General features: G+C 54.1%; 7 protein-coding genes across 8 annotated transcripts; 2 read left to right on the top strand and 5 right to left on the bottom strand.

Moving 5' to 3' along the window:
- Positions 1-5: 5 nt before the first annotated feature.
- Positions 6-4,085, bottom strand: PV07_01576. Of its 2 annotated transcripts, XM_016388111.1 has the most exons (2): positions 3,868-4,085; positions 6-3,368 (listed from the first exon to the last, which is right to left on the bottom strand). In XM_016388111.1, the coding sequence occupies exons 1-2, from the start codon at positions 3,932-3,934 to the stop codon at positions 559-561; spliced, it is 2,877 nt and encodes a 958-aa protein (XP_016255039.1). In that variant the 5' UTR covers positions 3,935-4,085; the 3' UTR covers positions 6-558. The 2 variants fall into 2 exon arrangements, with proteins under 2 accessions (XP_016255039.1, XP_016255040.1); XM_016388112.1 differs by having other exon boundaries at positions 6-3,877.
- A 199-nt stretch (positions 4,086-4,284) lies between these two features.
- PV07_01575 (uncharacterized protein) lies at positions 4,285-6,743 on the bottom strand. Its single transcript, XM_016388110.1, has 2 exons — positions 5,470-6,743; positions 4,285-5,401 (listed from the first exon to the last, which is right to left on the bottom strand). The coding sequence occupies exons 1-2, from the start codon at positions 5,942-5,944 to the stop codon at positions 4,575-4,577; spliced, it is 1,302 nt and encodes a 433-aa protein (XP_016255038.1). The 5' UTR covers positions 5,945-6,743; the 3' UTR covers positions 4,285-4,574.
- Positions 6,744-7,666: 923 nt separating this feature from the next.
- On the bottom strand, positions 7,667-11,124 carry PV07_01574 (uncharacterized protein). Its single transcript, XM_016388109.1, has 3 exons — positions 10,105-11,124; positions 8,905-10,048; positions 7,667-8,855 (listed from the first exon to the last, which is right to left on the bottom strand). The coding sequence occupies exons 1-3, from the start codon at positions 10,722-10,724 to the stop codon at positions 8,544-8,546; spliced, it is 2,076 nt and encodes a 691-aa protein (XP_016255037.1). The 5' UTR covers positions 10,725-11,124; the 3' UTR covers positions 7,667-8,543.
- Positions 11,125-14,632: 3,508 nt separating this feature from the next.
- PV07_01573 (uncharacterized protein) lies at positions 14,633-16,735 on the bottom strand. The gene is made up of 3 exons (XM_016388108.1): positions 16,231-16,735; positions 15,553-16,088; positions 14,633-15,461 (listed from the first exon to the last, which is right to left on the bottom strand). Exons 1-3 carry the CDS (start codon positions 16,402-16,404, stop codon positions 15,227-15,229), a joined length of 945 nt encoding a protein of 314 aa, XP_016255036.1. The 5' UTR covers positions 16,405-16,735; the 3' UTR covers positions 14,633-15,226.
- Positions 16,736-16,881: 146 nt separating this feature from the next.
- PV07_01572 (uncharacterized protein) lies at positions 16,882-19,570 on the top strand. Its single transcript, XM_016388107.1, has 2 exons — positions 16,882-19,184; positions 19,241-19,570. The coding sequence occupies exons 1-2, from the start codon at positions 17,038-17,040 to the stop codon at positions 19,326-19,328; spliced, it is 2,235 nt and encodes a 744-aa protein (XP_016255035.1). The 5' UTR covers positions 16,882-17,037; the 3' UTR covers positions 19,329-19,570.
- Positions 19,571-19,738: 168 nt separating this feature from the next.
- PV07_01571 (uncharacterized protein) lies at positions 19,739-22,776 on the top strand. Its single transcript, XM_016388106.1, has one exon. The coding sequence runs from the start codon at positions 20,165-20,167 to the stop codon at positions 22,463-22,465; it is 2,301 nt and encodes a 766-aa protein (XP_016255034.1). The 5' UTR covers positions 19,739-20,164; the 3' UTR covers positions 22,466-22,776.
- A 118-nt stretch (positions 22,777-22,894) lies between these two features.
- PV07_01570 (uncharacterized protein) lies at positions 22,895-26,368 on the bottom strand. The gene is made up of 4 exons (XM_016388105.1): positions 26,238-26,368; positions 26,039-26,183; positions 25,617-25,988; positions 22,895-25,223 (listed from the first exon to the last, which is right to left on the bottom strand). Exons 1-4 carry the CDS (start codon positions 26,253-26,255, stop codon positions 23,284-23,286), a joined length of 2,475 nt encoding a protein of 824 aa, XP_016255033.1. The 5' UTR covers positions 26,256-26,368; the 3' UTR covers positions 22,895-23,283.
- Between the last annotated feature and the right edge of the window lie 1,548 nt (positions 26,369-27,916).

Below are 27,916 nucleotides of genomic sequence, written 5' to 3'. Positions count from 1 at the left end.
TCTCTCTCTCTCTTCTTATTGCTTTGTTATGATTGTTGGAATTGATCGTTGAGAAAACATCCAAGGTACAGAAAGAAAGGTTGAAAAGTGGTATCTCGATCTATGGCATTATCCCTGAAACACACCCCGTCGTCGTCGTCATCATCATCATCACCTGGGAGTCTGCAGCTGTATTTCTGGCCATCTCGACGTCCTGACACTACCTCGAAACATGCACCGCTGTGCCTGAGCAAACCCAACGTTCAGAGATCCCCCGTTCATAGCTCGTATGGCCATCTCGCACCCAACATAGCCCATTAGCTCGGAGCGCCGACCGTTTTTCCGTGGCTTGACTTTGACCGCCTTGGCTCCATGTCGCCCAAATGTATGTACTGCTCAATGTCATGGCTCCATTCCAAGCCGGACACCGTGCTCGATCCACCCCACAATCCCACAGCCGCGTCTTGACTCAAACGATATGGACAAGATTAAAAAGGGGGGTTAACAGGCAGAGTTGAATCTCCTGTAAGCGTAGACGCGCAAAGCAAAAGGGACGGACGGCCCAACCAGCAGTTGAGCTCAATACGGCACAAGTTTAACCCTTTGGACAAGATCCTCGGGCAACTCTGCCTCCGTCACCAGGCCCAGCCGGAGGCAGTCGCCCCAGAAGAACATGGCGCGTTCCTGGGCGTAGGCGAGGTAGTCAAATTCGTCCTCAGGCTCTTCACCCGCCTCGGATGGGGAGCTCGGGCGGCTGTCCGGGTGAGACAACCCGTCTTCTTGTGTTTCTGCATGGCCGTTGTGGTCGGGTTCAATTCGGGGTTGAGTCTGAAGTTGTGAGCAGGAAGACACTCCTCCACCATTGACTGTGGTCGATTGTTCAAGATCGGTGTTCCTCTGGGCGTGCTCCTCGATGGTGCTACAACTAGTGGAACTGTGGTCAGTGGTGTCCGCCGAGGGCTTTATGACAACATCTCCGTTCCCTTCGTGGTGTGCTTCTTCTTGTGCTCTGCCTTCCGGTCGGTCCCAGTGGCTCTCTCCCTGCATTCGTTTCTCCTCTTCAGTCAGGGGATCGGACATCGGATCCGCATGTTCGCCTTGATGATGCCTCCCACCGCCATCCTTGCCCACCAAGTTCTTCATCTTTTCGACCACCTTCTGCTCTCCAGCAGATATCATTTCTGTCACGCTCTTCCTCCGCTCCTTGATGCGCTTACTCAAGGTCTTCTCCGTTGTCTTTTCTTCTTTTTCCCTTTCCTCCATTGCATCCAGCTCCGGCACCTTTGCCTGCACAATTCCCCACGCCACCCACTGCGCTGAATTGGCAGTCCGCCACAGTCTCGTTTGCTGCAGCAACCGATCAATTTCTGCCTCCTGGGCCTTTTCCCTTTCGTCTTCCTCTTTGTCATAGTCGAATTCGGATGCACCCTCAAGTCCGCTATTCCCTCCCCAGGCATTTGGGGTTCCGCCTCCAGGGGTACGAGCGTCAAGCATGAAGTCGCTGATGTTGGTCTTCTCCCGACCCTCCATCTTGGGCGTCGCGCTCGCCGTAGGGTTGAACTGCGGACGATGCATGACATAGCTCCTCACGAACCTGTGTTGCTCCTGCTCATCTGGGTATCGTCGCGTATCACACTGAAAGTTCTTGTCCGGGGGATTGTGATAGTTGTAGCACCACTCGGTGAAATGGTTCGCGAACTCTAAGCCTACCGGATTTTGCGCTGCGTATTCGAAGTCGATGACGACGAGTTGCTTGTGTTGATTTGACGGTCGAAGGAGTGGTGAGGTGCCAGAGGGTTGGAGGCGCATAAGGTTGCCGTATTGAGTGTCGTTATGTGCAAAAACGAGCAACTTGCGGATTCCCTCGACGCCACCACATTTTTCGATTAGCCGTTGCCGGTATGTGTCGTATGCCTTGCGGAAGACAGGCCACTCGACGCCGCAGATCAATCCGCGCCGGACGTAGCGCGTACTTACTCTTGACTTTCGCCTTGTTGTTCCGTCTGCAAGCTCCTTCTCTGCCTGGTGGACCTGCCCGTCGAGCCAAGTGATGACTTTCTCACACCGGTCGACCCATTTGTCCCAATTCACAAAAACCGCCGGACCCGCAGCGAGTTCAGATTCGAGGAGATCGATCCCTTCATGAAGTTCACGCATTCGTTTCGCGATTTGTTTAGAAGTTTCGGGCGCACGCAGATCTTCCGCCGTGAGGGTTTTGGCGAGGAGAAATTCTTCGAAACGGCCGTTTTCAAAGGAGCCCAAGAGGCGCGGTCCAATATTTTTTCGAGCTAGACGACGAAGAATGCCTAGTTCGGCCTCTCGGTCGATCAGGTGTTCGACCTGTGGACCGTAGATACGAAGGAGAAGAGAGGTAGGGCGACGTCGAGAGACAGGGATGGGCGGGGCAGAAGGATCAGAAGGATTGTGGGCATCGTATGCGGACATATCTTTGGGGGGATGGACAACGTAGACGGCATTGGTAAGGGCACCGCTCAGACGGGCAACATCAATATCGGCAGCTCGATCAATAGGGATGCGGCGCCAGCCCTTGAGCTTAAGCGTATGGGTCAAGCGGACAATGTCCTTTTTGAAGGTCACCCAATGCTCATAGTCTTGCCTCCTCGCACTATCGCTAGTATCCACATCCGCCGAACCGCCAGTGAAGGCCATTGTTTTGGTGTTGTCCAGCTTCGCCTCGACATTGGGGACTAAAATATCTTCACCAAAGAACTCCGTGTCTGATGAAGCCGGAACGGAGCGAGGCTGCTTGTATTTCTTGCCCAAGGATCCTCTTCTTAGGAGAGAGCTCGAAGACTTGTGGAGAAGCTTCGAAGTATTGTTGAAGGAGAAATTTTGGAGGATGCTCTCAAGCTTCTCCAGCGACATATCTTGTTCAGTGTCGACCACGGTGTCGTTGGTTTTGGGATCGTCGCTCTGCTCGTCGGGTGTCTTGGGCTGCTTGCTGTGATGACGGTGGTGCCGATGGGGTCTTCGTTTCTGTCGCTTTGCCTTCTCATCTTGGAGCCAGTCGGCCACCTGGGCCAGGACAGTACGTAGGTCAGGCGTCTTACTCTCTGCCGTTGTCCCTGGAGTGGTGGTACCTGGACCCCCTGACCATGAGTCAGGAGGGTTGTTATCGTCGAGGCTGAAATACGACATGGGTCTGTTGAGGGGAGCACCAGCAGGGTAGAGATGAGAAGAATGAGAACTTGAATTGGGTAGGGCGGGTCGCCCGGTCATCTTCTTGCCTGAAATACTGGCGCGGTGAAGTTTGGGGCTGTGCGAGGCGACGAGTGTGGGGGAGGTACCGACGCCGTTATCCTGGTCATCCGCGAGGACCTTGATATTGGGCTCGGGGATATGTTCTGGCTCGTCGAAGATGGTCACACCTAGAGATGCGTTAGAGGTCTGACTTGGATGCATCGCTCTAGCCATCGCCTTTTATCTTGCAGCAGAGGCCAAACAGACAAAGAAAAAGCAAACACAATGGCAGGTTCCGTCGCATAATCCCAGGCGCTCGATTGCTCAATGGAGAGTCTTTATTCCCACCGCATCCCACTGTCGTGTGCGCCAGTGTCGCGTGACAGATAACCCTGGATGTGCTCGAGCGAAAGGAAACGGGCAATCGCGCACGTGCGTGGCTCCTCGTATCAAGGGGTGTGCGTTGCGCCAGTCAGAAGCATGGGTGAGCGGTGGCACGATCATGAAATCATGCAGCAAAAGAAATGAGAGATGTGGGCACAAAGGCAACGCAGGGCTCGCTTTCGATCTGCTCTCTGGGCGGCTTCTGAGGAGATGCAATCACGGGCACAGCGCATGCATGGGTTTTTGTTTGTCATGGGCGACGCAGTGAGAGTCGGGGGTGGTGGTGGTGAGGCGTGGTCGTACCTTTTTGTGGCCCTGTGCGTGGCGAGGCGCTTGCTTTTAGACTTGGGGATGGATAGGAGGGTGCCATGGTGTAGTGGACGGCTCGCCCTGTTGGGGCTGGTTGTGTTTGGGACGAGTATTAGCTTGTGCTGGCCATGGGTATGGGAAGAGATACGAGATGGAGGCGGCACAGCAATATACTTGTCCTTGGTAGACACCCGGGTGCAAAGTGAAAAGGTGGAAAGAGACGGGCGAGGTGATCAGTGAGTGACCTCAGAGGGGACTTGCAGCCAACAGGCTGCATCTTGGGCTGCGCACGTGCTCGCCACAACCTCAACCACATCATCTCTCTCTCCTACTTTTCTCGCCTTTGCTGTGATTCTTTTCCACTTTTTCTCATGCTACGTTGGTTCAGCCAAGGAGAAGAAAAGACAGAGACCAAAAAGAAACAGGATACAGTATTCTGCTCGAATTCTTTGCTGCACCCGACTGACAATATACAGTATAACCTCCCTGTGGCCTGACGACCAGCCAGTGCCTGAATCAATCCACCCTGCCATTCCAGTTCTTCCTTCCTTTGGTCATACCCTTTATCCTGTCAAATGCTGGGCTTGTTTCGTCGCTAATGAACCGTTACCTATGCATGGATATCGTTACAATCAAAACTCTCTTGTCCAAGTCTACTCGAGACTGCACAGTCAATCACCTCCCAGGGGGCTCGCTCAATGTCACCGATTCAGACTCTTTTGATGCGGCCTATCGTGTATCGTCGTCACTTGCCCCCCTCTTATTCTGGGACTCCCGTTTCGATTCGAGGCCCCCTCCAACTCTTCTGGATCTTCCACGAGATCCGACAATCCGAAAGCACCGTGCTCCACGTCATAGTTTTGCATGAGCCCTGCACTCTCCGCGCTCACGTGTCGACTTCCACCCGATAATATCCCTCCAGGACTGAATGTGAGGCTGCTACTCCGTCGGTGCGGATCCAGGCTCCTCCTCGCTTGCATGCTTCTTCGAGTCTGCAGCCCGGCCAGAGGGTCGGTTGGGATTCCGTCTTCGTCCGCGATTTTCCCATTAAGTAGCCGATGGCCATCAGGGTCTCCTCTCGACAGATTGAGCAGGTATACCCCCGAGAATATGACCAAAAACCCGCAGAGAAGAGAGATGGTGTTGACGGCATCCGTCGTGTTGAATCCCTGGAATAGAATAAAAGACGCGCACAACGTGGCAGTGGTAAACGTGACATAATACAAGGGATTGACGATCGAGGTCGAAAATTGGCTGAGCGCCTTGTTGAAGTAGTTCATCTGCGTGAGAATGCACACGATGGTGACAATCATAAATACGTACGTGGAAGGGTGTGAAAATTGGTTGTTGCCCGCAAAAGTCAGCTTGACCGCAATTCCAAAGGCCTTGACCGACATGACCGACACTGATCCGACGGTCGAACAGATCGAGATGTAAATCAGGGGATTCCTCTTGCCGTACACCGGCGCAACTTTGTAAATCATGACGGTTGAGAAGACAATCGCTGCCAGACAATAAATGATGAACGCTGCGAGGGAGATTAGCTTGGCCCATTCCACTTCTTGTGCGCATCCTGCGTCGCATAATTTTCCATACCTGGTTTAATCGCATACGCCAGAATCTGATCCACCGTCTCAATCTCCTTGTCCGGAGGTGCGTGAAGCACAATGATCACACTACCAAGCAGACAGATCGCACATCCCAGCTTCCCCAAGACTCCCAACTCCTCGCCGAGGAAATAGGCACCTAGCACAGCTCCAATGAGCACGCTGAGTGCGCCCAGAGGGGTGACAAGAATCGCAGGCGCGAAAGCGTATGCGGCGAAATTGGCGATCTCGCCAACCACCAAGGAGCCTATCCCTGCCCACCACAGCGGCGTTTTCAGATATGCGAACCCTTCTCCTTCGAATCCGTGCTTATCTGCGGCGTCGTTGAGTCCCTTCTTGGTGATGACGAAGCTGGTTCCGATTGCGAGCGTAGAAACGATGGCTAGGGCGAGGCCAATGTACTTGTCTTCGAGCATGTTGAACACCATGTGCGGGGCATTTTTGCTATCAGCAGTGTCCCCCATCTTTGCTCTCTGTTTTCTTCACTCTCCCTCTCAGCCTTTCCAATCTCGCCAATTTGAATTTCGTGACGCGAGGGGCTCTCTGTTTCCCCAATGAAAATGCGGGTGTTCGAGACGAGGACAGCGAGCGGGTTTATTTCTTCTTTTACTTCCAGTAAATCAGAAAGGAGCGGTATTCACTACGTCGTCGCTGTAGTTTCGTGCATCTAGTAGTCCCTCTCCGAGATGCTCAAAAGTTGCGAGCTTCGTAAACAGACACGGCTGACCGGACTCCGAGCGCTGTCAAGAGAATGAGCGAGGAGGGGGGCTGCGGCCGTTTTGGAAAGGATGGATGAGGTTTGGCTGAAAGTACACTAAACGAGAGACAGGGAGATTTTGTCAAGGAAAGGAAGGTCAAGTCGATATTACATTCAACCAAGGGAATGGCGTTGGTGAGGCGAAGGAGAGGGGTGGTCGGAGGAGGAGGCGGCGGCGTCGGTCGGCTTATAGGAGGGAAAAGAGAGATGCGACGAGGGTGTTCTTTCGGACCTTTGAGAAATGATGGGGGTGAGAGTCGGAAGAGGTGTGTGTATTATGCGGTAGGGAAAAAAATGACATGTAATCGTTAAGATTTGTCGCAGATCAAGATGCCAGGTTGCGCCAGGGGCAGAAAGGGCGGCTGGAGGCGGTGGTTCCACGGAAGGGTGGGCGTGCGTGGTAACTTTTGTGGTGGTGGTGTTGGTGTTGGTGGTGAGTGGTTCGGTGAGGGCAGTCAGAAGGTCAAAAAGGTTCCTCCATTCCCAGGTCGGCATTACTATTACTGCCCATGTCGATGTCTGAGAGCTTTGCTCAGGGCCCTGAAACAAGCCTTTTAATCGCCCTGGGACTGTGGACCGAGGCGACGCGTCGTTGAATCCACCATCGTGAGAGGAAGCTGAACAGACTGGTGGTCCAATGCTGCTCATCCCTTGTCCTGGCTTTTGAGCTGCGCCTCGTTCATTTTCTCACCCCCCCGAACATGTCAATCCACCGCACGAACCGCGCCTTGGACTTGTGGCGCGCCTCTCTCCATCTCCAGCAGCAGGCAAGTCGTCAAGCCTAACAGCTTCCTAGCACCTAGACCTGGTTCAACTAGGCTGTTGACAAGCGACCGACAGAGTCCTCTCCAGGGTCCGTGTCTAGTGTCTACGTACGAGGTACTCCTCACACAACGCCTTCGTCTCTGCACCTACCGACATTCAAATACTCCAAGAATACTCCAAGAATACTCCGTACACTGGCAGCTCTGCTGTTACTTACAATGCCCCTGATTTTAAGGCGCAAGAGCATCCCACAGACCCAGCTCACAGCCTCAGCAAGCCTCCATCCCTCCCTCCACTCCTTCGTTCCGAAACCATTGAAAACTCTGTTGCCATCCGGTCCCTTATGTGGCTTACTTACAGTACCCTAACGGTGAAGCTGCTGTGATGATTCCCCAGGTCGATACCACTCCATCAACGGTAGAATTCACAGTCCGGAGTCAAGCGCTTCACCTATGCACCTTCCTCCCAATGGGGAAATACTCAGAGCCTCTGCAAGTATTTCTGCGGTGCTTATCGGACGATCCCTTCCCAGAGGCGGATGAATAAGGCTGCACACAGCGCGAGACCAGTCGAGTCAGATGGCACCGCGGTGGACTTGGATCCTGCTTTGTCACGGGGCTTCCACCGAAATAGAAAAGCGCTGACCAACCAGACATGATGAATACTTTGGACTGCTCTAACGGCTGTGATTATTCACTGTATCCAACTTTGCTGCTCTGCGATTCTCTATGGTGCAACAACTCTTGCTGAACGATAACTCATGCTCTTGCACATCTGCCAGGTACTCATCCAATACAAAGCTCAACTGATCTCTCCACCCACTCCAGACCGCTCCAGGAGGGAGACAGACTTCCCGCTCGTCGCGTCCACCACACATACATCACCTCCTCCAAAGCCTCAAGCTTAACACAACGTAGAAAAGTCTCTCTAAATCTGAACGTATCGAGCAGGGCCGAACCCCACAAAGTCCGCTCTCTGCGTACTCGTGTACAAAACGCCGCCCTTCAACCAAATCATCCGCTGGGAAGATGTAGGCTTGCAAGGGCCGGCCACCGAAGTCGTCTATCAAGCTGTCCTGTATCAAACGCCGTTGTAGTCGAGTCGAGAAATGGTCGGAATCGAGCAGTTTGCCTCCACTTGTGCGTCGTGGTGCCGGATCTGAACAACCCCCCCTTCCCCCCTTGAAATTTCGATGCAAGTAAACTTTTGAAGATAACCCAACGACACCTGTCTATGATTGTGTTGCACAAATTCAAACCATTCAGTCCGAGACGGACCGCCTGCATGAGATTTCTCTTGATCTCCTCCCAAGGGGACCAAGGCCTCTGCTGACCGCATTTGCTTGTCATCGCCTAGGATATTGAGCCTTACCAACTTTTTCTGTCGTGAGGGTAGCTCTTCCCATCATGGATGTTCGGCCGTCTCTCGTCAATTAATAATATGAAAAAGGAAAAGTATTCCCGATCAAAGCAGTAGCCAACCTGCTTGTGCGCATCGGATGACAATAGTCTCTTTGGTCGTAACATGCTGGGTATCTTTCTTCATATCATGGACAGATCCCCCGAGAGACCAGCTCCCATATTTCCAGTTTGTTGGCCAGCCATCATGTTGGGCATACCAATTGATGGGCTCTTGTTCGCATTCAGCTGAAGCTCCGGGTTGCAAGGCGGCGAATGTGTCTTGTGATACTTGAGCCCGTTCAGGTTTTTGTAGCGTTTCTGGCAGACATCGCACTTGTAAGGTTTCTCCTTTTCCATTCCCATGGTGCCGGGATAGGGTGCCTGGGTATCGGGATCGACAATCGAAAACGTGCCGTCCCCATTCTCATGAAGTCGTTGGTTATTGTGGCCGTGCTAGCACTACGTTAGTTACCCAACACATGACGAGTTCGTGATAACTTACCGCTTTGTGGTATTTCAATCCATTCTGATTCTTGTAGGCTTTCTCGCAGCCAATTACGGGGCATCGGAAGGGTTTAGGTTCTTCGTGCGGAAGAATGTTTGTTGTGGTGTCGGGTAGTCCGGCAGCGGCTTGTCGTTCGCGTATTGTCCTTGCGATTTCACTGTTTGCTCCGTACTGACCGGTCCCAAGTCGATTCTGCGCGATTTGTTGCGCTCCTTGGCCTTGGTTCATGCCCTGATTACCACTCGAGAATAGCCTCTTCGATGGCTCGTCTATGCAGAGATCGATCATGTCGTTATTCATGCCGAAATTATAGCCACCGATCCCGTTCGGGAGACCATTGTAAAGGGCGAGGTTCTGCATTGACATGTCGTCGATACCGTCCATCATCCCGTCTCCCATCTCGCCCGGCGTGCCGGGAGCGGACGAGTCTGGGGTACCTCGATATCCAGTCTGCAGGTCTTGGAACTGCTGCATGGGGTTTGGCATCAAAGTGGATGAAGTGTTGCCCTGGAAGCGTGCCGCGTTACGCCCTGGCGCCACGGGCGTGTTGGGCGCGGATTGCCGGTAGGCTTGGTGCCCTTGCATCATGGTGGTGTTGAGTTGAGGTATTTGGGGCTGTTGCGATGGGGCTGCGAAGGAGGTCTGGGGCGAAGTTTGGGATTGGTTCTGAGTGTACAGATTCGGTGGCGGTGTCGTCTCATCGGCTCCGTCAATGTCGTCCATCTCCATGTCCTCGACTGTGTCCATGTCTGGTATCGTCTGCAACGTGCTAGAAAAGCCCGAAGGTCTGTGAACGTTCTGGACCGCGTTCTGCAGCGTCCCGAAAGGCCGACCAGGGCCATTGTGTGACTGTTGCTGCTGTTGATTGCGCTGTTGCGCCTCTTGTTGAACCTGAGCCGCCGTGGTTGCAGCGATCGCAGCTCGGCTATCTGGAACGGTTTGCTGGCTGGTAGTGGACTGCTGCGGATCCTTCTGCGCGTGGGCTTCCTCGTAGTGTTGTAGCAGATCGTGCAAGGTGGGTAGGGTCAGGCCACAGCAAGAGAAGTCTTTCATGAAGTTGGCCTCGAGTTTGGGTAGATAAGAGGAGGAATGGAACGAGGGCGAATTAAAGGTGAAGGGTGAGGTTCCAGACATGACCATACTTCACATATGTTAGCATTCTAGGCGTTTCAGTGAGCAACGATCACGGGGGCTTACTCGTCTCGTATCCAACTTCCCACGGATATTCCTCCCCAACTCATGCCCGCGTTAAGGCTCTGGGCGAGACTCTCGCGTCTCGCCCTATCATTCGCCATGCCTTTGACCGAGATCGGCCTCGCACCATGCTCAAAGTTGGCAAAGTCATTCGAGGAACTCGAAGGCATCTGTGGTAAGGGGCGGTTGAGGGCTGTTTCTGGTGTTGGGTTGGCCATCATGCGCTTCTCTTCACTGTCGCTCCGCTGCAGCGCGGAGGTTAAATTTGACGGCTGGTTGCCACGCGGCGAAGTCGAAGTCTGTCTCAAGGAGATATCGAGAGGGTTGGCTACGCTCGCCATGCCCCTGTGTGGTGGCGAGGCGCCAAAGGTTGGGAAAGAGTTGTCGTCAAAGTCCGGAGCGAGGAGGGAGGAGTCGGTGTCTAAACAAAGTCTCGTAGTAGTGCGTCCGACGTCGATGGGTTTCCTGAACCACGGGAGCGTGTCCTTGTCTGTCTTCCTGCCAAAGAACGGCCCGTTGCCGACGGGTGTAACTGGGGTCGTATCTCGAGAGGTGAAATGCGACCGATCACTCGGAGAAGGCGAGTGATTGAGTGGCGGAGGACTCTCTTCGTATTCTAACATAGACCTGCAGAGGATAAGGTCGGAGAGGAGGATCAAGAGGAGGCAATCGATCGAGATTGTCGTCGCCGATAGTCAAAGGTCTAGGAGGGACCCGGCAAAGGCGGTGACGTGATGGAGGTCGCCTTGGAGATGGTGGTGGTGAAGGCGCGGCGACCACGGTGAGGTTGGAGATGGGGTCAAATGAGCGACGATAAGGTGGGGAAGCTGCGTTGGGGAGTTCAGTGCCTGTAGATAGAGTCTACAGCACAGGCGTCGTTGATAAGTCTGGGGCGTGGGAAGGCTGTGAGGGCAGGAGGGTAGGAGGGTGAGTCGGCGATGAGGATGATGAGTAGTAGGTATGTAGTTGATACAGGCTGGTACGCTGTCTGTACGGGTTTAGTCCCATGCGAGTCGAGTCGTTACGAGTAATAGTGGTTGTCGTCCAGAGTACGCCGTACGGGCTCGATGGGCACTTTCGGCTCCCAGATCCCTGCGCCTGCCAGGCTCCTCCCACTGCCGCTAGGCCATCATCTTAGCCAGCACGTCAAACTTACAACCCGCATCCACAATTGTAACTCTAGCCCGGACCCTCGGTAGAGGGTGGTGGGTGCCCGTGGTGCCCACCCTCTCGAGAACGAGGCCCTCGCTCTTCGCCGTTCTGGAAAGCCGACCAAAGACATCCTCGTCGTCAATCAACAACCAGCCTGCAGCGGCCAGTTACCTCATCCCAGTGTATTCGAGATGATCGAATGAATGGCTCAGCTCCTGTGACGATCGATGCATCCTCCTCTCCCTCCTCCTATCTAGGTATCACGTTATAGAGCTAGCTTTAGCGCTGCAAGACGACACTGCACCGTATGATTTCTGCGTCATCCAACACCATCGTCCCCTGCCTACCCAAACAACCTCCTCTGCGTTCCAGAACTCTACATGGTTCGATGTGCCCAGGAGGCCTCATTCCCAACCGTGTCCAGGCTCATTCCCGACGCAACAGGTGTGACAACCGTTGGATGGCGACGCTGGAACCCGCAGGAAGACTTTGAAGGAACCACCGGAACGGCGAGATGAACCGAAATCACAAAAGATGGCCTCGTATTTGGGCTCCGTGGATAAGTCGAATCTTTAGCTAGCACAGTTTCATAGTATACAAGCAAGGCAAGGGGCAGGCTGAAGCCCGGTTCAAGCCTGGAGTTTTCTTCAGCCGGAGCGATTGGCACCTCTCCGAGATCCCATCCTGGTGCTTCCCGACTCACTGCCAATGCTCAGTGTTTGCTTCATGGCATAGAGTCGTCTCTCCTCGGCGCCCACTCCGTACCCTTTACCGCCCGGGAGTTGAAGGCCAAGCCCTTGGCCTATTGCCGAGGATTTGTGGTTGAGTCTTCTTCGTCGCCAGTGAATGCGAATCTTTCTCTTCAGAGAACCCGGCCAGCACCGATTCCGCAGTGCCAGAAAATGTAACTTTTCGGGGGCTTGCCGCAAAAGGAGCCCCCATCCCATCACTCCTGACCGTAACTGCTGTTCTGTGGGTCGGCCGGAGCACCCACCAACCTTCTTGGGCATGGTGCTTTGGGCCTGGTGGCCTTTCAGTTACCTGGTAGCTTCCCTTCTTGCCAGTGCCCTGGAAATGCAGGGCTCTCAGTTAGAGTCTCCACCGGTTGTCGGTCAGGATGCCCTTCTGACGACTTTTCAAGCGCCCATCCCACGTCCTTTGGAGGTGGTCAAAAGGCGTAGGGCATCCGCTCAAATGGCTTCGTTTGCGGTCAACCCTTTCGCCCGCAGAGCGTAACTTCCAGGATCCAGGCCGCAGTTTATTCATTGTCTATCCAGCTTTTTGCCATTGACTGTAACTGGCACTAACAGTCCCAAATGGTGGTCCAGCAAAGGCGAGATTTTGTGGCGTCGCGTGGGCATCCATGTGGCTTTCTTCACAAGCCAACGGGCAGCCGGATGCGAAATCATCTCCGCCGCCTGACCTCGACGAATAATCCAAGCATCCTCCTCGGACCAATAATCTTGTCATCCCTCGCTCCGGGTATGGACAGGGATGGAGAGCTTTTTTCCTCTTTTTGGGAATTTGCTTGCTGCACGAAACATCCCGTTAGCATCGGAACAGCGCTTGCCTAGCTGACAGACTGGATATGGTCACTGCTTGATCACATTGTGATTCAATCCTGAGTATAGTTTTAGCATAGTTCGAAATAGCGAGCTTGAGATCGCTGATCCCAGCGTAGATAAAGCAGAAGATAGCTTCTTCCGGGGGTTTACTAGCTGGTTCGTCCACTGATGCAATGTCGATGAGCCTCCAAGTCGGCACCGGTTGGCTTGTGCATGGGGAAAACATCCGTTAGCAGGTTGAACCCCAAAGCCTCGCTAGGTTATCCAGCCAGATTGCGCATCTTAGAGGCCGAGCAATCGCCAGATGATCAATTCCCCTTTCGTACTGAGTTACGTATTGTTTTGAAGCTTGTTCGCGAGGTGTGGGAGTTGAGGTGTAAGCGTGCCTCAGGCAATTGTGCCGAGTCTGTCTCTCTGAATCAGTTAGAGCAGTTCGACCACCAGCACCCCGTATTCAAATATTTCGCATAAGCTGGCTTGGACAGGGGCACCAAGGGGTGCTAGTGATCTCTGCAGGCAGGTATGGGATATGCTCAAGGCCATCGCTTGGTCATTGCAACTTGCCCATTGTCTGCATATCATTTCGGGGCTATGACTCAATCGTGCATGAGCATCGTCCATGACGGTGGACAACAAATGGAGAATGCCACTTTGGGGCCCTGAGCGTTTGGCCACTCTTTTCCCTCACGGCACTAGAGTCAAGGAATAGAACCGTAGATCAGAATTGCCTCCGTTCAAAGAACGTCGTAAGAGCAAGAATTATGGCCACAGCACCGATTGTGGGTGGCTGCCCTCCGCGGGGTTCCCGAGTTCTGATCAGTATTCTCTCACAACAACCTTTCATCTCCAGCGGGACCCAAGGTGGGATAACCCGGCGGGAGTCCCATCTTGTAAGGCTGCGTCAGAAACTGTGTCGCCTTCGGCGCAGTATTGCCAGATGTCAAACGTCAAAGGCCTGCCGAGGTTGGTGGGATTTTGGCGGCCAACAAAATGTGCGGCATTTGCAGACAGCCTTGCGGAGCATGGTGGAGCCTCTTGATGTGTGTACGACGCCCCTTGATGGATCGGGCATGTGCCATTCTGCCAACAGCAACTTCCTGCAAGGTACGGAGGACGCTGGAACGATGCATCAGAACATGGGGTTTGAAAATTGTTTCAGAGCCTTGCGATCATTCACCGTTCGGAGATAGTTCGATCAATAACGTCAAGACCTGGCCACTGTCGACACTTGGGAGTCTCCTCCATTCCTCTTCCGGACACCGTGCAGACTGATCGAGTTGCTCGTGTGACCTCTGTGTTCTCTTCATATTCTCTGCCTATTCTAGGTATAGGTAGGTCCCTCTAGACCATCGCAGCTGACACTGGGAATTTGACCACCTGGCGTTGCGGATGAACCTTGGGAGAGCGGAGGCGCTAGATCTTCCTTATTGGGGACCAATCTGATGGCTTTCCAAGGGAATTTGCCGGCAGATTATTGACTGAAGATCGGTCGAGAAGTTGCATTTGCAAGCTTTGGAAGTAGTGTGCGTCAACGCTGTCATCGATTACCGAAACTCGTTCTGTCGAGGTCAGCATCTTCGGAGGTTTTGCCTCAAAAGCAGTGGCCACTCAGCCAGACAGGGCCTCATCTGTGCCCCTTGCAGCTGCCAAAGGCTTCTGGAAGCCGTGGAAGCCGATGGTCCCAGAGTGGCGGGACCGCAACGAGATGGGTGACGGCGTAGGCGTAGTTGCCTCAGGCTGAGCGTTGCAGACAGGGGCAGGTGACAGGCTCGCCACCACGGCTGAGACAAGCAGATTGCGAGTCATTGTTGAATGCACATTGGGTGGGAGATGAAAAAGGTTACGGATGCCCTGTTTGTCGGTAACGCAGACCCCGAGAATCCCTAAGACAAAAATCGCTCCCTCCCTGCACGTGACCGATTCAAGCTGACACCCCATCGTCAGCATCTCGGCGTGGCCATGTACGAGGTACTTGTACCGCTCTTGCATGGTTGCTTCAAGGAGGCGATGTGATTGTTACTGCTGGAATTCTAATCACCCATGAGCGTGCCAGACATCGCCGCCCATCCTGCGAATACCACTATCCCACGTGAGGCACATCTCTACCCAGAGATCCTGAATGAGCGACTGGCCTCTTGCGATCACCTCGCCGCGTGTTGGCGGCCTGATGTGTTCGCAGAGGCTAAATGGCCAGAATGAAATCCTTCCAAAATTGTACTTCGACCGCATCTACACTACCTGGCCTACAACATATTCGTCGTTCCTTCCAAGCGACTTGAAGATGCGAGCAAGGTGACACTCAACGCCTCCACAGCAGTCTCTTGCAGTCAGTGAGACACGTCCACGGTGGCGGAAACTGGTGTTCAAGTTGGTGCTGCATTCAAGTTCCGCGTCCAGTTCTTTTCGACTCAAGTCTTCATGATCAGCGTGTCGCCTTCATTTTCGCCCGCCGAGTTCGCAGAGAAGCTTTGTCTTGGAGCTGCCGGACCCTGACATCCTTCAATGGGCGAGGGAGGAAGGGCAATCTGGGGCCCAACAAAGTTGCTGATTGCTTGATGGCAGTGCGGGCACCGTGGGCCCAGGCTCTGTCGATACCGAATGTATCGGTTGAGGTTGGTGACAGCCACCCAGCCGTGCATAACACTGATATCAACGGTTAGATGTGATAGGGTTAAACCTTTGAAAAGGCGCAAATTTCCAGCGCATGTGTATTCTGAGAATCTTTTTGACTTACAAGGCAACTAGGGCTCCAATGGATGAGTATGCCATCAGCATCGTTGGGGGCCATCTCCAGCTTCCAATGGTGGCGGTCTCAATGGTGCTGCAGACATATAGGACCAGGAACGCAAGAACACCAAGTGTGTCAATCGCCAGCTGGACAATAGATGGGCACCGGACCTCGCCGTCGCCGTCACGGTTGTTGTCGCTCCATCTTGGACGTTTCTGACGGATTCTGAGCAGAATGACGAAGAGGTTGTAGAGTGCGGATATAGCCAACACTGCACCTAAGACGATGAAAAGCGGAAACATCACGGCAAAGCCGAGACTGAGTGCGATGGAGTTGTTGAGAATGAGCAGCAGTCGGATAGTCGACTCAAGGTCGAGTGACGGTAGGGGTTTGCTGAAGGAAACCATGTTGACACTTGAAGACGAGCAAAATGATGCTATCTGAGCAGTGAAGAAGCGACAACGGTACGGGGAGAAAGGTGAGAATCCTCTACCTGAGAATCCAAGACCTCTCAATGAGGACTCGCACGATATATACGCCCCCTAGTTAGTACCTTGATTAATAGAGAAGTAAGACATTCAATCGATCAAAGGGTGAATGAGGCTGTGTAGGGATTTGAAACGCGGTTGCCTGGGGAAGGGTGGGGATCTCGAAGGTGTCGGTATACTAAGTAGTGTCCCTTACCATTTGTGGGAGGTTCAAGTACCAATTGAATCGTCTCGGATGGATATCAGAATCCTTCGTGACAACAACCATCATTTGAAGGTCCAGTGAGGGTAGGGAGTAGCTTCCTCGATGTTGACAACCGCGCAGAAACCGCCCGAGGGGCCTCCCCAGGCACCAATTGTTATTCTTCATGCCAACACCAATATACCCAATTCTCTGTATATCGGGCGAGTGTGCGTGTACTCGGTACAGAGGATGTACATAGACGTCCACTCTTGTCAGATATTTCCAACATGCACAGAGAAATTGTCCAATCGTCCTCCCGGGGCGGGCGCGTCATCTAACATTCGAGGAGCGGGACAGGGGGCCAGGTGTTTTGCAAACCCCTATCAACGCCGGGGGCTGAGCAGATGTGCAGCCATGGTCGTGCTGGTTAAGAGAGCTAGAGGGGGAACGCATTTGCGGCATGTTGTGGACTCGGTCTTTGGAATACCGGGCGTTGGATTTCCTTCCCTCCTCGTACAAGCCGTAAGCAGTTGGGATGCAAGTTGGATGTCAAGCAAAACATTTCGGCCGGATAAACTCCAGGGTAGATTTTCCGGAGCCTTGGCAACATTTCTCAAAACTATTACCAAAAACGCTCACGCGGGCAAACTCCACACCTCTACAGACTTGCTCTCGATTTCATATTGCCTATCAACTCGTACCCTGCCTGTTCCTATTCTTGAAGGTGATATAGAGCTGATATACAACAGCGATCTCAAGGACGTTCGCTGAGATTCAGCGGTGGAACACCGTGGAGTGCTTTGTCACTGTGTCGCCCCGATGGAAAATTCTGCAGATCAGCCTCAGTTTGATATGTCGGTCGATGGGATATCAAATGGTGTCACTGCAGAGAACAGACCAGGCCAAACACCCAATGAGATTCCAGCCATTGTTAAGCGCAAGGTTGACGAAATTGAACCGTCGAGAGACTCCCAGGATCACAAACGGAGAAAGGGAACCGCACCCGTCAAAGAAGAATTCCTGCTTCAGTCCGACGATGTAATCCGAACAGAATTTGGTCGTGATGGACCCAATGATGATGCCGCTGAGGCCTTTCACCACATGGACCGGCTACCAGCCAGCCAGAACATCAAAGGTAACCGCCGTCGAGAGAAGAAGAAAGGTCAGAACAAAGCCCGCGATTTTGGGACTTCGAGGGATGAAGTAGGGTTGTGTTCAAGTCGAGCCTACAGGCCCGAGTTCTCGCCAGATTCGTGTGCCTACGGTGACAACTGTCGTTTCGAACATGACATCCGAAAATACCTCAGCGACCACAAAAGAAAAGACCTCTCCACGTTCAATGGTCTGTGTCCTGTATGGGAAGTGAAGGGGAAATGTCCGGCTGGATGGAAATGCCGTTTCGTGGGATCTCATTCTAAAGAAGTAGACCACGGAGACGGCCGACTGGAACTGGTCTTGGTCGAGGATGCTGAACGAATGGCCAAATATGCTGAGACTGCATTCGAAGACGAGGAGGCTGGCGTAGCGAACGCCCTCACTTCTCAGCAAAGAATTGGGCTGACAAAGAGGAAAGTATCAACTCCAAAATCAGATGAGTTTCTGCATTGGCTCGACAAACAGGCCCAAAACCCAGCCCACCAGGGTCGAGGACGAAACAAATCCTTTCGCAACTCCTCTTCTCCGGAACCCGAGTCTGGTCCAACTGGCCGAGACGGAGAGGGCATAGGGGAATCGAGAGCTGCCTTCCAGGATCCTCCCCTCCGACCATCGGAGAAACGTCGTCTGTACTTTGGGCCCGAGACGCCGATCCTAGCACCCTTGACCACGCAAGGAAATCTGCCCTTCCGGCGCTTGTGTACTTCGTTAGGGGCAACGTTTACTTACTCAGAAATGGCCATGTCTTTGCCGTTGTTGCAGGGACAGAAGTCTGAATGGGCACTCCTTAAAGCCCATGAATCAGAGGTAGCTCCCCCAACCTTCTCGATCAAGGGCAGCGACAACATCGTCTTCGAATATGACCAGAAACAAGACCTTCGATTCGGTGCCCAAATCGCCGCCAACAAGCCTTGGCTCGCGGTCAAGGCAACCGAAATCCTCACCACCTTATTGCCTCGAGGTCTCCGAGTGGTAGATCTCAACGTCGGTTGCCCGATTGATCTGGTCTACAAGGAAGGTGCTGGCTCGGCTCTAATGGATTCGCCACACAGGCTGGAGAAGATGCTTCGGGGGATGAACGTGGTCTCAGGTGAGACACCAGTCACAGTAAAGATTCGAACCGGGACTCGGGACAAGCAGCCGACTGCACAGAAATTGGTCGATCGACTGGTGCTAGGCAGTGGACATGGGCGGGGGAGTGCCTGTGGTGTTGCGGCGATAACTCTGCACGGGCGATCCAGGCAGCAAAGATATACCCGTTCTGCCGACTGGGAGTACATTGCAGAGACAGCATCTCTGATCAAGGGGCTCAATGAGAAGGCAGATACTCTGGCTGACACTATCCACGAGCCGGACGAGCGTGACCAACCAAATGGCCACAAAGGCTCACGAAACGGCAAAGTCTTCTTCATTGGCAACGGCGACGTGTTCTCACACGAACATTACTATGACCATATGCAGCATGCCGGGGTCGACGGAGTCATGGCAGGTCGAGGGGCCCTAATCAAGCCATGGCTCTTTGAAGAAATCGCAGCGGGGCAGTATCTGGACAAGTCGTCATCGGAACGACTGCAGATGATTGAGCGGTTCTGTCGGTTCGGGCTCGAGGCATGGGGAAGCGACGAGATCGGCGTTGGACAGACGCGACGGTTCTTGCTGGAGTGGCTCAGCTTTGCCTGCCGATACGTGCCTGTCGGGCTGTTGGAGTATCTGCCGCCCAACATCCAGGATCGACCTCCTCGATACAAAGGACGGGACGAGCTGGAGACGTTGATGGCGAGTGACAACTACCAGGACTGGATCAAGATCAGGTGAGTTCTTTCACAAGGACACTTGCGCAAAACACAACGGCTAACCAAGATGGAAGCGAAATGTTTCTAGGGCCCGCGCATCCCGACTTTCGATTCGAGCCGAAACACAAATCCAACAGCTACGAGATTCAAGCGGAGGGGTGAATGGATCGAGGGCCTGCGAAAAGATTAGGGGGTTGTACAAAACAGCGTGCGACGGCGTAGATTGAGCCCAACGATACTTGTCAAGCGTCAGGCTCGAGCCAGATGGATGGATGATTGTAGACAATAAGCCGCGGCGGCTCCCAGCCGCGTGCCAGGTCGCAGGTTATGCAAGGCTTCGGGCAAACTTGTGGATAGATGTGTGCTGACATGTGCAAATGATAATGGCCCCCCCAGAATCACGGCTTGCCACCTAAATCCTCCCACCTCTCACCTCTCACCTCTCACCTCTCACCTCGTGGCCCCCGTTTTCCTCCCAATAATAATAATGGTTCTATGGGGATTAATTACGGGGTACCGAGTACACATGGACAGCGTATTAGTAAACCCTCATCCTGGTTGCCATCTCGCATCTCGCATCCCGCATCCCGCATCCCGCATCCCGCATCCTCTCGCGCGACCTTGTCACCATCATCAAGGCTGCCTACCTACCTACCTACCTACCTACCTGAAAGTACCACCCACGACGTGGTTGGTGGCCGTCATTTTCTCCAAGCAACAAACAGGCCGCCCATCCAGCCATGGCGTCCCATAAGCTGACCCTAGGCGTGCCTCAGTGGTGTGCGAACTAATAAGACGGGCAGCGAGCTAGTCAAGAGCCTTTTGGGCTGTCGGCCTCCGCTCGAGGGATATTAAATGTTACGAGGTACATTGTTCAGCTGCCCGACTATTCCATACCCAGGGCCAACCACAACAACAACAACACCAACAACAACACCAACACCAACACCAGCTATAGGCGACCTGTTATTGGCGACTCGACGCTCTCGGGACTAGCCATGTCGCTGATCGAGAACCTGTCCCATCTGGCCTCTCTTCCCGCGCCTCTGCCCCCGGCCCCGGAGGGCGAGGTCTTCACCAAGGAGCAGTGGGACACTCTCTTCTCGATCCTCGAAGTCTTCGTCCCGTCCATCCCCAACACCACCTCATCGACAGAGTTCGACAAGGCGCTGGCCAGGCTGAAGCCGTATCAGCCCGAAGGTCTCTCCGAGGATGTGGCACGAGCATATCTGTCCGAAGACGCGGTCTCAGATCCCGACTTCCGACAAGGCGTGGCCCGAAAGTTCAAGCTCTACGTTCCTCCCTCGGACGCGCAGGGACTGGGCTTTGTTCTGTCCCTGTTCAATACCACCGTGGGGTCCTACATCTTGACGGGGTACACCACGCCCATCCACAAACAGGACCTCGAAACCCGGTCCAGAATCGTCTGCCAGTGGTCCGTGGCGAGGTTGTCTCTCCTGAGAGCCGTGCACAAGTCCCTCAGCGGCTTAGCGAGGCAGGTTTGGCTTGCTACGTCTCCCAATCTGTACCGCATGCTCGACTTCCCCGCCATCCCCAAGCACATCGAGCGCAATCCCAGCTACGATTTCCGATTCCACGACTTCGTCTCTCCAGCGACGCCCACGACGCTCTCGACCGACGTTGTGATCATTGGATCCGGCTGCGGCGCCGGGGTGGTGGCCTCACATCTGGCCCGTGCCGGCTTGAAATGCCTGGTCCTCGAAAAGGCCTATCACTTCCCCTCCACACACTTCCCCATGTCCGCGTCCAGCGCGGGGGAGCACCTGATGGAGAACGGCGGCATGTTCGTCTCGGACGACGCCTCGGTGGGCATCTTGGCCGGCAGCACATTCGGCGGTGGTGGCACCGTCAACTGGTCGGCCTCGCTGCAGCCTCCGCGCCCCGTGCGCGAGGAGTGGGCGGCCGACCACCTCCCGCACTTCCTGGGCGCCGAGTACCAGGACTGTCTCGACACGGTGTGCGAGCGCATGGGCGTCGCCCGGGCCACCGACCCCGAGGCGCTCGGGAAGATCGAGCTCAACTTTGCCAACCAGACGCTCCTCGAGGGCTCCCGCCGCCTCGGCATCGCCGTGCAGATTGTGCCCCAGAACACGGCGTCCCGGCGCCACTTCTGCGGTTACTGCACCTACGGATGCGCTGGCGCGACCAAGCAAGGGCCCGCGAACTGCTGGTTTCCCGACGCGGCGGCCCACGGCGCCGAGTTCGTCGAAGGCTGCTGGGTCGAGGAGATTGTGTTCTCCGAGAAAGACGGGGTCAAGACGGCCACGGGTGTCAAAGCCATCTGGACATCCCGCGACCGCAAGACGACGCGACACCTCCGCATCTCGGCCCAACGGGTCGTCCTGGCTGCCGGGACGCTGCAGTCGCCCCTGGTGCTCCTGCGCAGCGGCCTCAAGAACCCTCACATCGGGGCGCATCTGCACCTCCACCCGACCAGCACGGTCTGGGCGACGTGGCCGCAGCGGACCAACCCGTGGGAGGGCGCCATCCTGACGGTCGCCATGACGGGGCTCGAGGACCAGGACGGCCAACACCACGGGCCCAAGGTCGAGGTGATCTGCTCGACGCCGGGGTTCGGCCTGCTCACAGTGCCGTTCCGCCCGCAATACGCACTCCTCCATGACAAGGACAAAGACAAGGGCAAGGACAGCAGCAGTAGCAGTAGCAGTGGCGCCCTGTCCGCGGCCGTCGAGTACCGGCTCAACACGGCCAAGCACGGACACTCGACGGGCCTCGTGTGCATCACCCGCGACGCCGACACGGGCAGGGTGTACCTGGACCCGAAGGACGCGACGCGGCGCCGCCCGCGGATCGCGTACACGCCCTCGCCGCGCGACCGCCGGCACCTCCTCGCAGGCATGGTGGGCGGCATGCAGGCGGCCTTCGTCATGGGCGCCGTGGAGATGGACTCGGGCCACCCAGCCGCCGAGCGCTGGGTGCGGCCCTCGCACGTGGACCCCAAGGCCACGCCCGCCATGGACGACCTGTCCTTCGCGGGCTTCCTCGCGCGGGTCCGCGACCTGTGGCTCGCGCAGCCGGAGCCGTGCACCGCGGGGTCGGCGCACCAGATGGGCTCATGCCGCATGGCGTCGTCGCCCCGGACGGGCGTCGTCGATGCGACGGGCAAGGTCTTCGGCACGGATGGCCTGTACGTCGCGGACGCGAGCGTGTTTCCCTCGGCGAGCGGCGTCAATCCCATGGTCAGCACCATGGGCATTGCCGAGTGGATTGCCAGGGGGATCGTGAGAGAGGTGACGGAGGCGGCGGGCGAGAGATAGGGGAGATGGACTGGAAAAGATAAGTCAAGGGATTGTTCGATACATATACACACCATCACGATGTACTAAGATGGAGGCTCAGTGCCGTGGCCACCAGCTCATCCGAGAGATTAGAGCTCGAGAGGGTAATTGGATTTACTCATCCTTGTTTGTAGTTTAAGAACGGCGGCGATGAGGATGGACGGCAGCGTGGCCAACAGCAAATCTCGTCGTAACCCCAAGAGTCGGGAAGCACCAGGGAGCGCAAGTCTGCGAGTGTTTCTGCCTGTGATACAGTGGTTTCTGTGTCTGCTTGCGACTATCTAGGATATGGCGATTCACTCTGGTTCGGCCTTCGCTGAGACAACGTCGACCCAGAGAACTGTCCAGTGTTATCGCCAGCAGCGTGGCCAAGCATTCTCAGCTACTTCATATATAGCAGTGCAGCAGGCGACGACAAGCTCAGAGGAACGAAACTCCAAACCAACCGCTTCTCATTGAAAGATTGTTCCATTCGAGTCTGTCATTTCTGTATACAAACACAATCCCAACCATGATGCGTCCTATCCAACCCAACTCGACCCAACTCAATCCAACCTCTCGTCAATCCCAAAGCAGAATTGTAACATTGGACAATGCATCTCCACCAGTCCGCCGATCAACGATTGAATAGCCCTCCGAAAATCCCATAGTCATAGAAGCCAGAACGCCGCACATTTTCCCCTCATGACGTGAAATGTATTGGGTCGTCAGGTCGATATTCCATCCGTGGTCAGAACCGCTTGCTTGAAAAACCGATACAACACATGACAAAGACGCAAAACCAGACAATCTCGCCCTCACTTCCCTCCTGCCGTCTTCTTCGCCACTCCAATCTTCGTCTTCGATACTTTGTCGGCAAACTTCAGACTCGTGATCGTCTCTGCAAGGCACTTCTTTTCTGGTGCCACCATGACGAACATCAGTGTCTTGCTGTTCCCACCCAGACTGTACTGTAACAGATAGGTGAGCTTGCTGTTTCTGTAGGGGATGTGTATTCCGCCTGCTCCTGTGGCAGACGATGAGGAGTTGGATCCAACACTGTTGCCACTCTCTCTAGAGTTCAACGAGCCATTGACCTGCTGCTGGCCTAGTGCCCCAATAACGTCGCCTAAGCAAGAAAGCGACTTATTAATGTTTTGCGTCTCCCTCAATCGTGCGCCTTCGACCTTGGAATGAGACAGTCTTTCTGATCCGGCGAGATCGACCAGGTTTAGCGTGCCTTTACTCTTCTGGCCCGTCACCGTGTTAAAGCCTGCGAGTTTGAGGATGAAGACGGAGTGGCTTCGAGAACTGCGTTCGTTGGCTTTTGTGGCGGCCACTGAGCGACGGGACATCGCTTGCGCAAGGATGCCTTCGACTTGATCTTGGCTGTCCAGATTGACCGTGGTCACGTCGGTGATTGTGGTTTCACATGTTGCGCTGTCGTGAAGAATTTGATGTTTCTTATTGTTGTTGTCGGAGTCTTTCCCCAGGAGATCTCGCAGCTCTTCGTTGTATACTTCAACAAAGCTGCCTTCCATGGTGTATTTCCAACCTCGCGCTTCTAGCTCTTTGCTTGTAGCGTATATCTGTCGTAGGGCTCGTGGAATCATGCCGTCTTCAGAAGACATGGTAAACGTCTTTCCAGAGCCGGTTTGCCCGTAGGCAAAGATGCAGACGTTGTAACCGTCCAGCGCGGACTGTATGAGTTGGCTGATTTCCTCAAAGATTTCCGCGTTGCTGCTGGACGGATCAAAGACTCGATCGAATGTGAACTGATGTGTCTTTGTCGTCACTTTTCCGAGGCTGTTGGTTTCCTCTGCTCCTTTGATTTCAATGTCTCTGACTTCTTCGTCCGACTCGGGGAATGTGATCTTTGCCGTCTCTTCGGCTCCTTCACTTTCGTTGGTGGGTCGGACACGGCAGAAGACTCGAATGTTGCCTTTCAACTCTTGCACTTGGTTGTGCAGTTTGCGTCGAAGGATTTCTTCCTTCCTTAGCTTCTCTTCACATTCTGTCGCCTTCTCCAAGGCTTCATTCATTCTTCTCTCCATCGCGGCATACGCTTCTGACTGAGATTTGCTGTCTGATTCCAGGTACTCAATCTTGGCCTGTAGAGCCTGGCGGGCACTTTCCATGCTCATTGCGTTGTCTCCCGCGGTGGACAGGTTGCGGCGGAGATCGTCGTTGAGGAGCTTCTCTCTCTCAAGATCCGCCTTGAGTCGATCAATCTCCAGATGGAAACTCCGTATTTCGTGTTCTTTCGATTCGAGATCCATCTGGTGTCGTTGTTTCTCAAGAGCTCCCTGTGTGGACACCTGGCTCAATGCCTGGATCCTTTGCGCACGTTCGTATTCGAGTTCGTCTTCTAGTCGTTTCTTCAACTCGCGGATCTCTTCTCTGTGGTCCGCCTTCAAATGCTCCATATCGTCTCGGTGGGATTGGCGGACACAATCGACTTCTGTTTTGTGTTGAAGTTTGATGCTTTCAATTTCTGCTTCCTGGTCTCGTTTGAGGTCGTGCATTCCATGTTCGGCAGATTCTAGGCGGTATTTTGTGGTTTCAAGTTCACACCTGAGTGCGATCATGGCTTCGGTGGCATCTCTCCGATCTTGCTCGAGGTTCGCAATGGTGGACTTGTAAGTGTTGTTGATCTCTTTGGCTTCCATGTTGTCTTCCATGGCTTCTTTGTAATGTTTGCAAACATCTTCATACATTCTCTCGATGTTGCCATATTGTTCTTCGGGGTCCCACGCCACTAGATTAGAATCTTTAGTTAGAAATGGTCTTGCTTGACTTTTGTGGGGAGTGGTAAAAATGTCTTTAGGGAAAGGGGCTGGAGTAAATGGCTCCTTCATTGGAGGTGTTGACAGTCGAGGTGAAGGACGCGGAAGCCCGGAAGGGCTGTCTGGCCGACGTGGTTTGGGAGTTGGTGTCTGAGGGGTCAGGGAAAGACCCAACATCCGCTCGGTAATTGATGTTGTTGAGACATATCGGTTGAGCGGTATTGTAGACGCGGCAAACCCCTTCAGTGGTGAAATATTTCGAGCATCTCTTTTGGGTACATTCACAAGTCCGAGCCTCACGGGAGCACGAGCGGGAGCACGAGCAAGAGCGGTTGGTTTGGGTTGGGATGACAGGGAAACCATACATTTATTATTGGGACCATCCTGATTCCTTCCACGGGTTCCTAGTGATGTAGCAGGCCTCGAGTCGGCCATCCTTGTTCCTCTGTCTTTTGCGAGGGATGATTTCGGGCGGGCGAGGTTTGATGTTGGGTGAATTGTAGGCGGTCGAATACCAGTTCCCACACTGGCCGAGAAATGGGACGCCGCCGAAGAGTTTGAGGTGCTTCTGGAGTTGCTCCGGTAGGATTGAGAGAATACAGAAGGTTTCCGTGAGTGGAAGGCGGACACGAGTCCAGCACTTGTCGTAGCACTGGTCTTTGGAGCCGCAACCATTGTTCTGACGGGTTCGCCAGCGCGTTCGGCAAGTGTCTTTCTTTTGGCAGTCGGCTCGGGTACTGTTGTCCGTGTTAATATCGTCCAGCTCTTATTGCAGGTATATACAAACAATTGGAGCCCTGCCGCTTGTGGCTTGTGAATATGGGAGGCGGCATGGCACTGCGGGAGTTGGTTGCCGACGCTGTGACCTCTGCCAGAGGTTTTTGCGGCGAAGGAAGCCCATAGCGGGTGGGCTGGGGGAGTTGGGAGACGAACTGCGGTTTCTGGTCAATGTCATATACTCCGAGATGGAAAGAGCAAGGTCATACATTCTCAGCGTCTGCCATCTTGAAGAGAAAACCGTGTTGGACACCAATGAACCACCAGCTTCTGCTATTCAGGGGGGAAAACCATGACCAATTCCCCCAAAGGGACCAATGTTGTCGAGTCTCGGTCAAAATACCTGCACTGGAGGAGCAAGAGCAGGACGGCTTCAAGGATGCAGCCATTGTAAACAATTGTGCGTTTTGGGTTTAGTGCAAACTGCACGTGATGTGACAGGCTTAGTGTCGGCTAACCTTCCAATAATGAGGCTGAACTTCTTCGCTTCAAAGGGACAACAAGAACGTTGAACTCGTGTCAATGGGCTGAGCTGAGTGCGTCTGTGAGGGGAGCGAGCTGTCTAATATATGAACAGAGATCAATTGATCGGCGACAGAGGGCCTACTGAGACATTTCTCTGATCATTCCCAGCTTCAAAGTTTGCACCTCTACCAGAGGGTCCCAATGTCGGGTGGGTATGAACCAAGAGTGCAGCGACGACTTTACAAATTCTAAGGGTCCCCTACCAACCCCCTCACAAGAAGCAAAAATGACCCTGTCCTTCGACCTTTGCCATAGCTTCGTCCAATTCCAACTCGGATGAAAAATCTTTCAAAGTTCACGCCTCTTCTTGGAACCAGAAGGGCAATTGGTAGGCCGAACAGCGAGCAGCTGCACCCCGTTCCCGAGAAGCTCCTCGGTCGCTTGGAAGTATTGATCAATGGCCGGTAGAACCTCAGTGCATCGAACGCCGTTGATGATTGCGACGAGGTTGTTGGTGTCTTGGGTACTGAAAGTGGCGCCTTGATCCACAAATTTCTGCAGGTTGATCACGACATTGTTGAAGGTCTGTTCGCCGACGAGAACATCGTTCGCTTGGACGACAAGAGGATTGGGGTTGGCGACGTTGAGAAATGTGGCATCGAGGACGGCCTTGTGATTGAGCTCGTCGTTTTCAGCATTGAGGGCCAGTTGGGCTTGGGCAACGAGGTTGGCACCGGCGAAACTGGCGGCATTGGACAAGAACGTCGACACAATGCCAGTGTCCTGCGCCCACTTATTCTGTGCCGTCCCTATGTCCTCTGTCTGACGGCGACTGAGACCATGGCATGCCGCTAGGGGCAGAACACCCACAACACCAAGGAGGGCGACCAGCTTGCTGATGGTGAGAGAATACTGCATGGTGCAAGACTCGAAGAGTTTTGTAAGTCGGCTTGTGCTGTAAATTTGAAGAGGACTTGACACTGAAGACACAGAGAGTATTGGCCTGAACGTCGACAGATGGTCTTTGAAGGAGCGAGCTGCTTGAAATGGAGAGAGTCAGGTCCATTTATACCCTCTCGGACTTCAAGGCACATCCCCATCCAGGTTAACCCCTCGCAAACGCCATAGGGGCCTCGATGAAGCCAAGTGGTCTATTCATTTGTACGAGGATAATGAATATCCAAGCACTTTGGTCGAGACCTGCGAGCTAGGAGCTTGTCTGGGTAAGGGTTTGGCACGTTGAAAATCTCCCAATCGGGTAGCTGCCGGCTCCCATTTCTACAATCCCCAAGACCAGTTATTGTCGTCTTCCAGGCTCTCTGCTAATCAATGACGCCCAGTTTCGAGCCCCGAACCCATTGTCCCAATCCCGCTACGGACTTAGAAAAGGATTTCTAGTTAGCTAATCGTTCAAAATCTTACA

The sequence above is a fragment of the Cladophialophora immunda genome (assembly GCF_000835495.1).
Source record: "Cladophialophora immunda strain CBS 83496 unplaced genomic scaffold supercont1.1, whole genome shotgun sequence".
Taxonomy (NCBI): Eukaryota; Fungi; Ascomycota; class Eurotiomycetes; order Chaetothyriales; family Herpotrichiellaceae; genus Cladophialophora; species Cladophialophora immunda.
Note: the sequence above shows the minus strand (reverse complement) of the source record. Positions and strands in the feature narration are given on the sequence as shown.

Excerpts from the sequence above, each read along its gene's own strand:
- PV07_01576 (XM_016388111.1), bottom strand. The coding sequence starts at position 3,934 with ATGGCACCCTCCTATCCATCCCCAAGTCTAAAAGCAAGCGCCTCGCCA. Across the intron at positions 3,369-3,867 it reads ACGCACAGGGCCACAAAAAG|GTGTGACCATCTTCGACGAG; the intron begins GTACGACCACGC and ends ACGCATCTCTAG.
- PV07_01575 (XM_016388110.1), bottom strand. The coding sequence starts at position 5,944 with ATGGGGGACACTGCTGATAGCAAAAATGCCCCGCACATGGTGTTCAAC. Across the intron at positions 5,402-5,469 it reads GGCGTATGCGATTAAACCAG|CGTTCATCATTTATTGTCTG; the intron begins GTATGGAAAATT and ends TCTCCCTCGCAG.
- PV07_01574 (XM_016388109.1), bottom strand. The coding sequence starts at position 10,724 with ATGTTAGAATACGAAGAGAGTCCTCCGCCACTCAATCACTCGCCTTCT. Across the intron at positions 10,049-10,104 it reads GGAAGTTGGATACGAGACGA|TATGGTCATGTCTGGAACCT; the intron begins GTAAGCCCCCGT and ends ACATATGTGAAG. Across the intron at positions 8,856-8,904 it reads GATTGAAATACCACAAAGCG|CACGGCCACAATAACCAACG; the intron begins GTAAGTTATCAC and ends ACGTAGTGCTAG.
- PV07_01573 (XM_016388108.1), bottom strand. The coding sequence starts at position 16,404 with ATGAAGAATAACAATTGGTGCCTGGGGAGGCCCCTCGGGCGGTTTCTG. Across the intron at positions 16,089-16,230 it reads ACTTGAACCTCCCACAAATG|GGGGCGTATATATCGTGCGA; the intron begins GTAAGGGACACT and ends GGTACTAACTAG. Across the intron at positions 15,462-15,552 it reads ATTGGAGCCCTAGTTGCCTT|TGTTATGCACGGCTGGGTGG; the intron begins GTAAGTCAAAAA and ends CGTTGATATCAG.
- PV07_01572 (XM_016388107.1), top strand. The coding sequence starts at position 17,038 with ATGGAAAATTCTGCAGATCAGCCTCAGTTTGATATGTCGGTCGATGGG. Across the intron at positions 19,185-19,240 it reads CAGGACTGGATCAAGATCAG|CGAAATGTTTCTAGGGCCCG; the intron begins GTGAGTTCTTTC and ends CCAAGATGGAAG.
- PV07_01571 (XM_016388106.1), top strand. The coding sequence starts at position 20,165 with ATGTCGCTGATCGAGAACCTGTCCCATCTGGCCTCTCTTCCCGCGCCT.
- PV07_01570 (XM_016388105.1), bottom strand. Across the intron at positions 25,989-26,038 it reads CAAGCGGCAGGGCTCCAATT|TACCCGAGCCGACTGCCAAA; the intron begins GTTTGTATATAC and ends CACGGACAACAG. Across the intron at positions 25,224-25,616 it reads GGATGGTCCCAATAATAAAT|TGGCGTGGGACCCCGAAGAA; the intron begins GTATGGTTTCCC and ends ATTCTAATCTAG.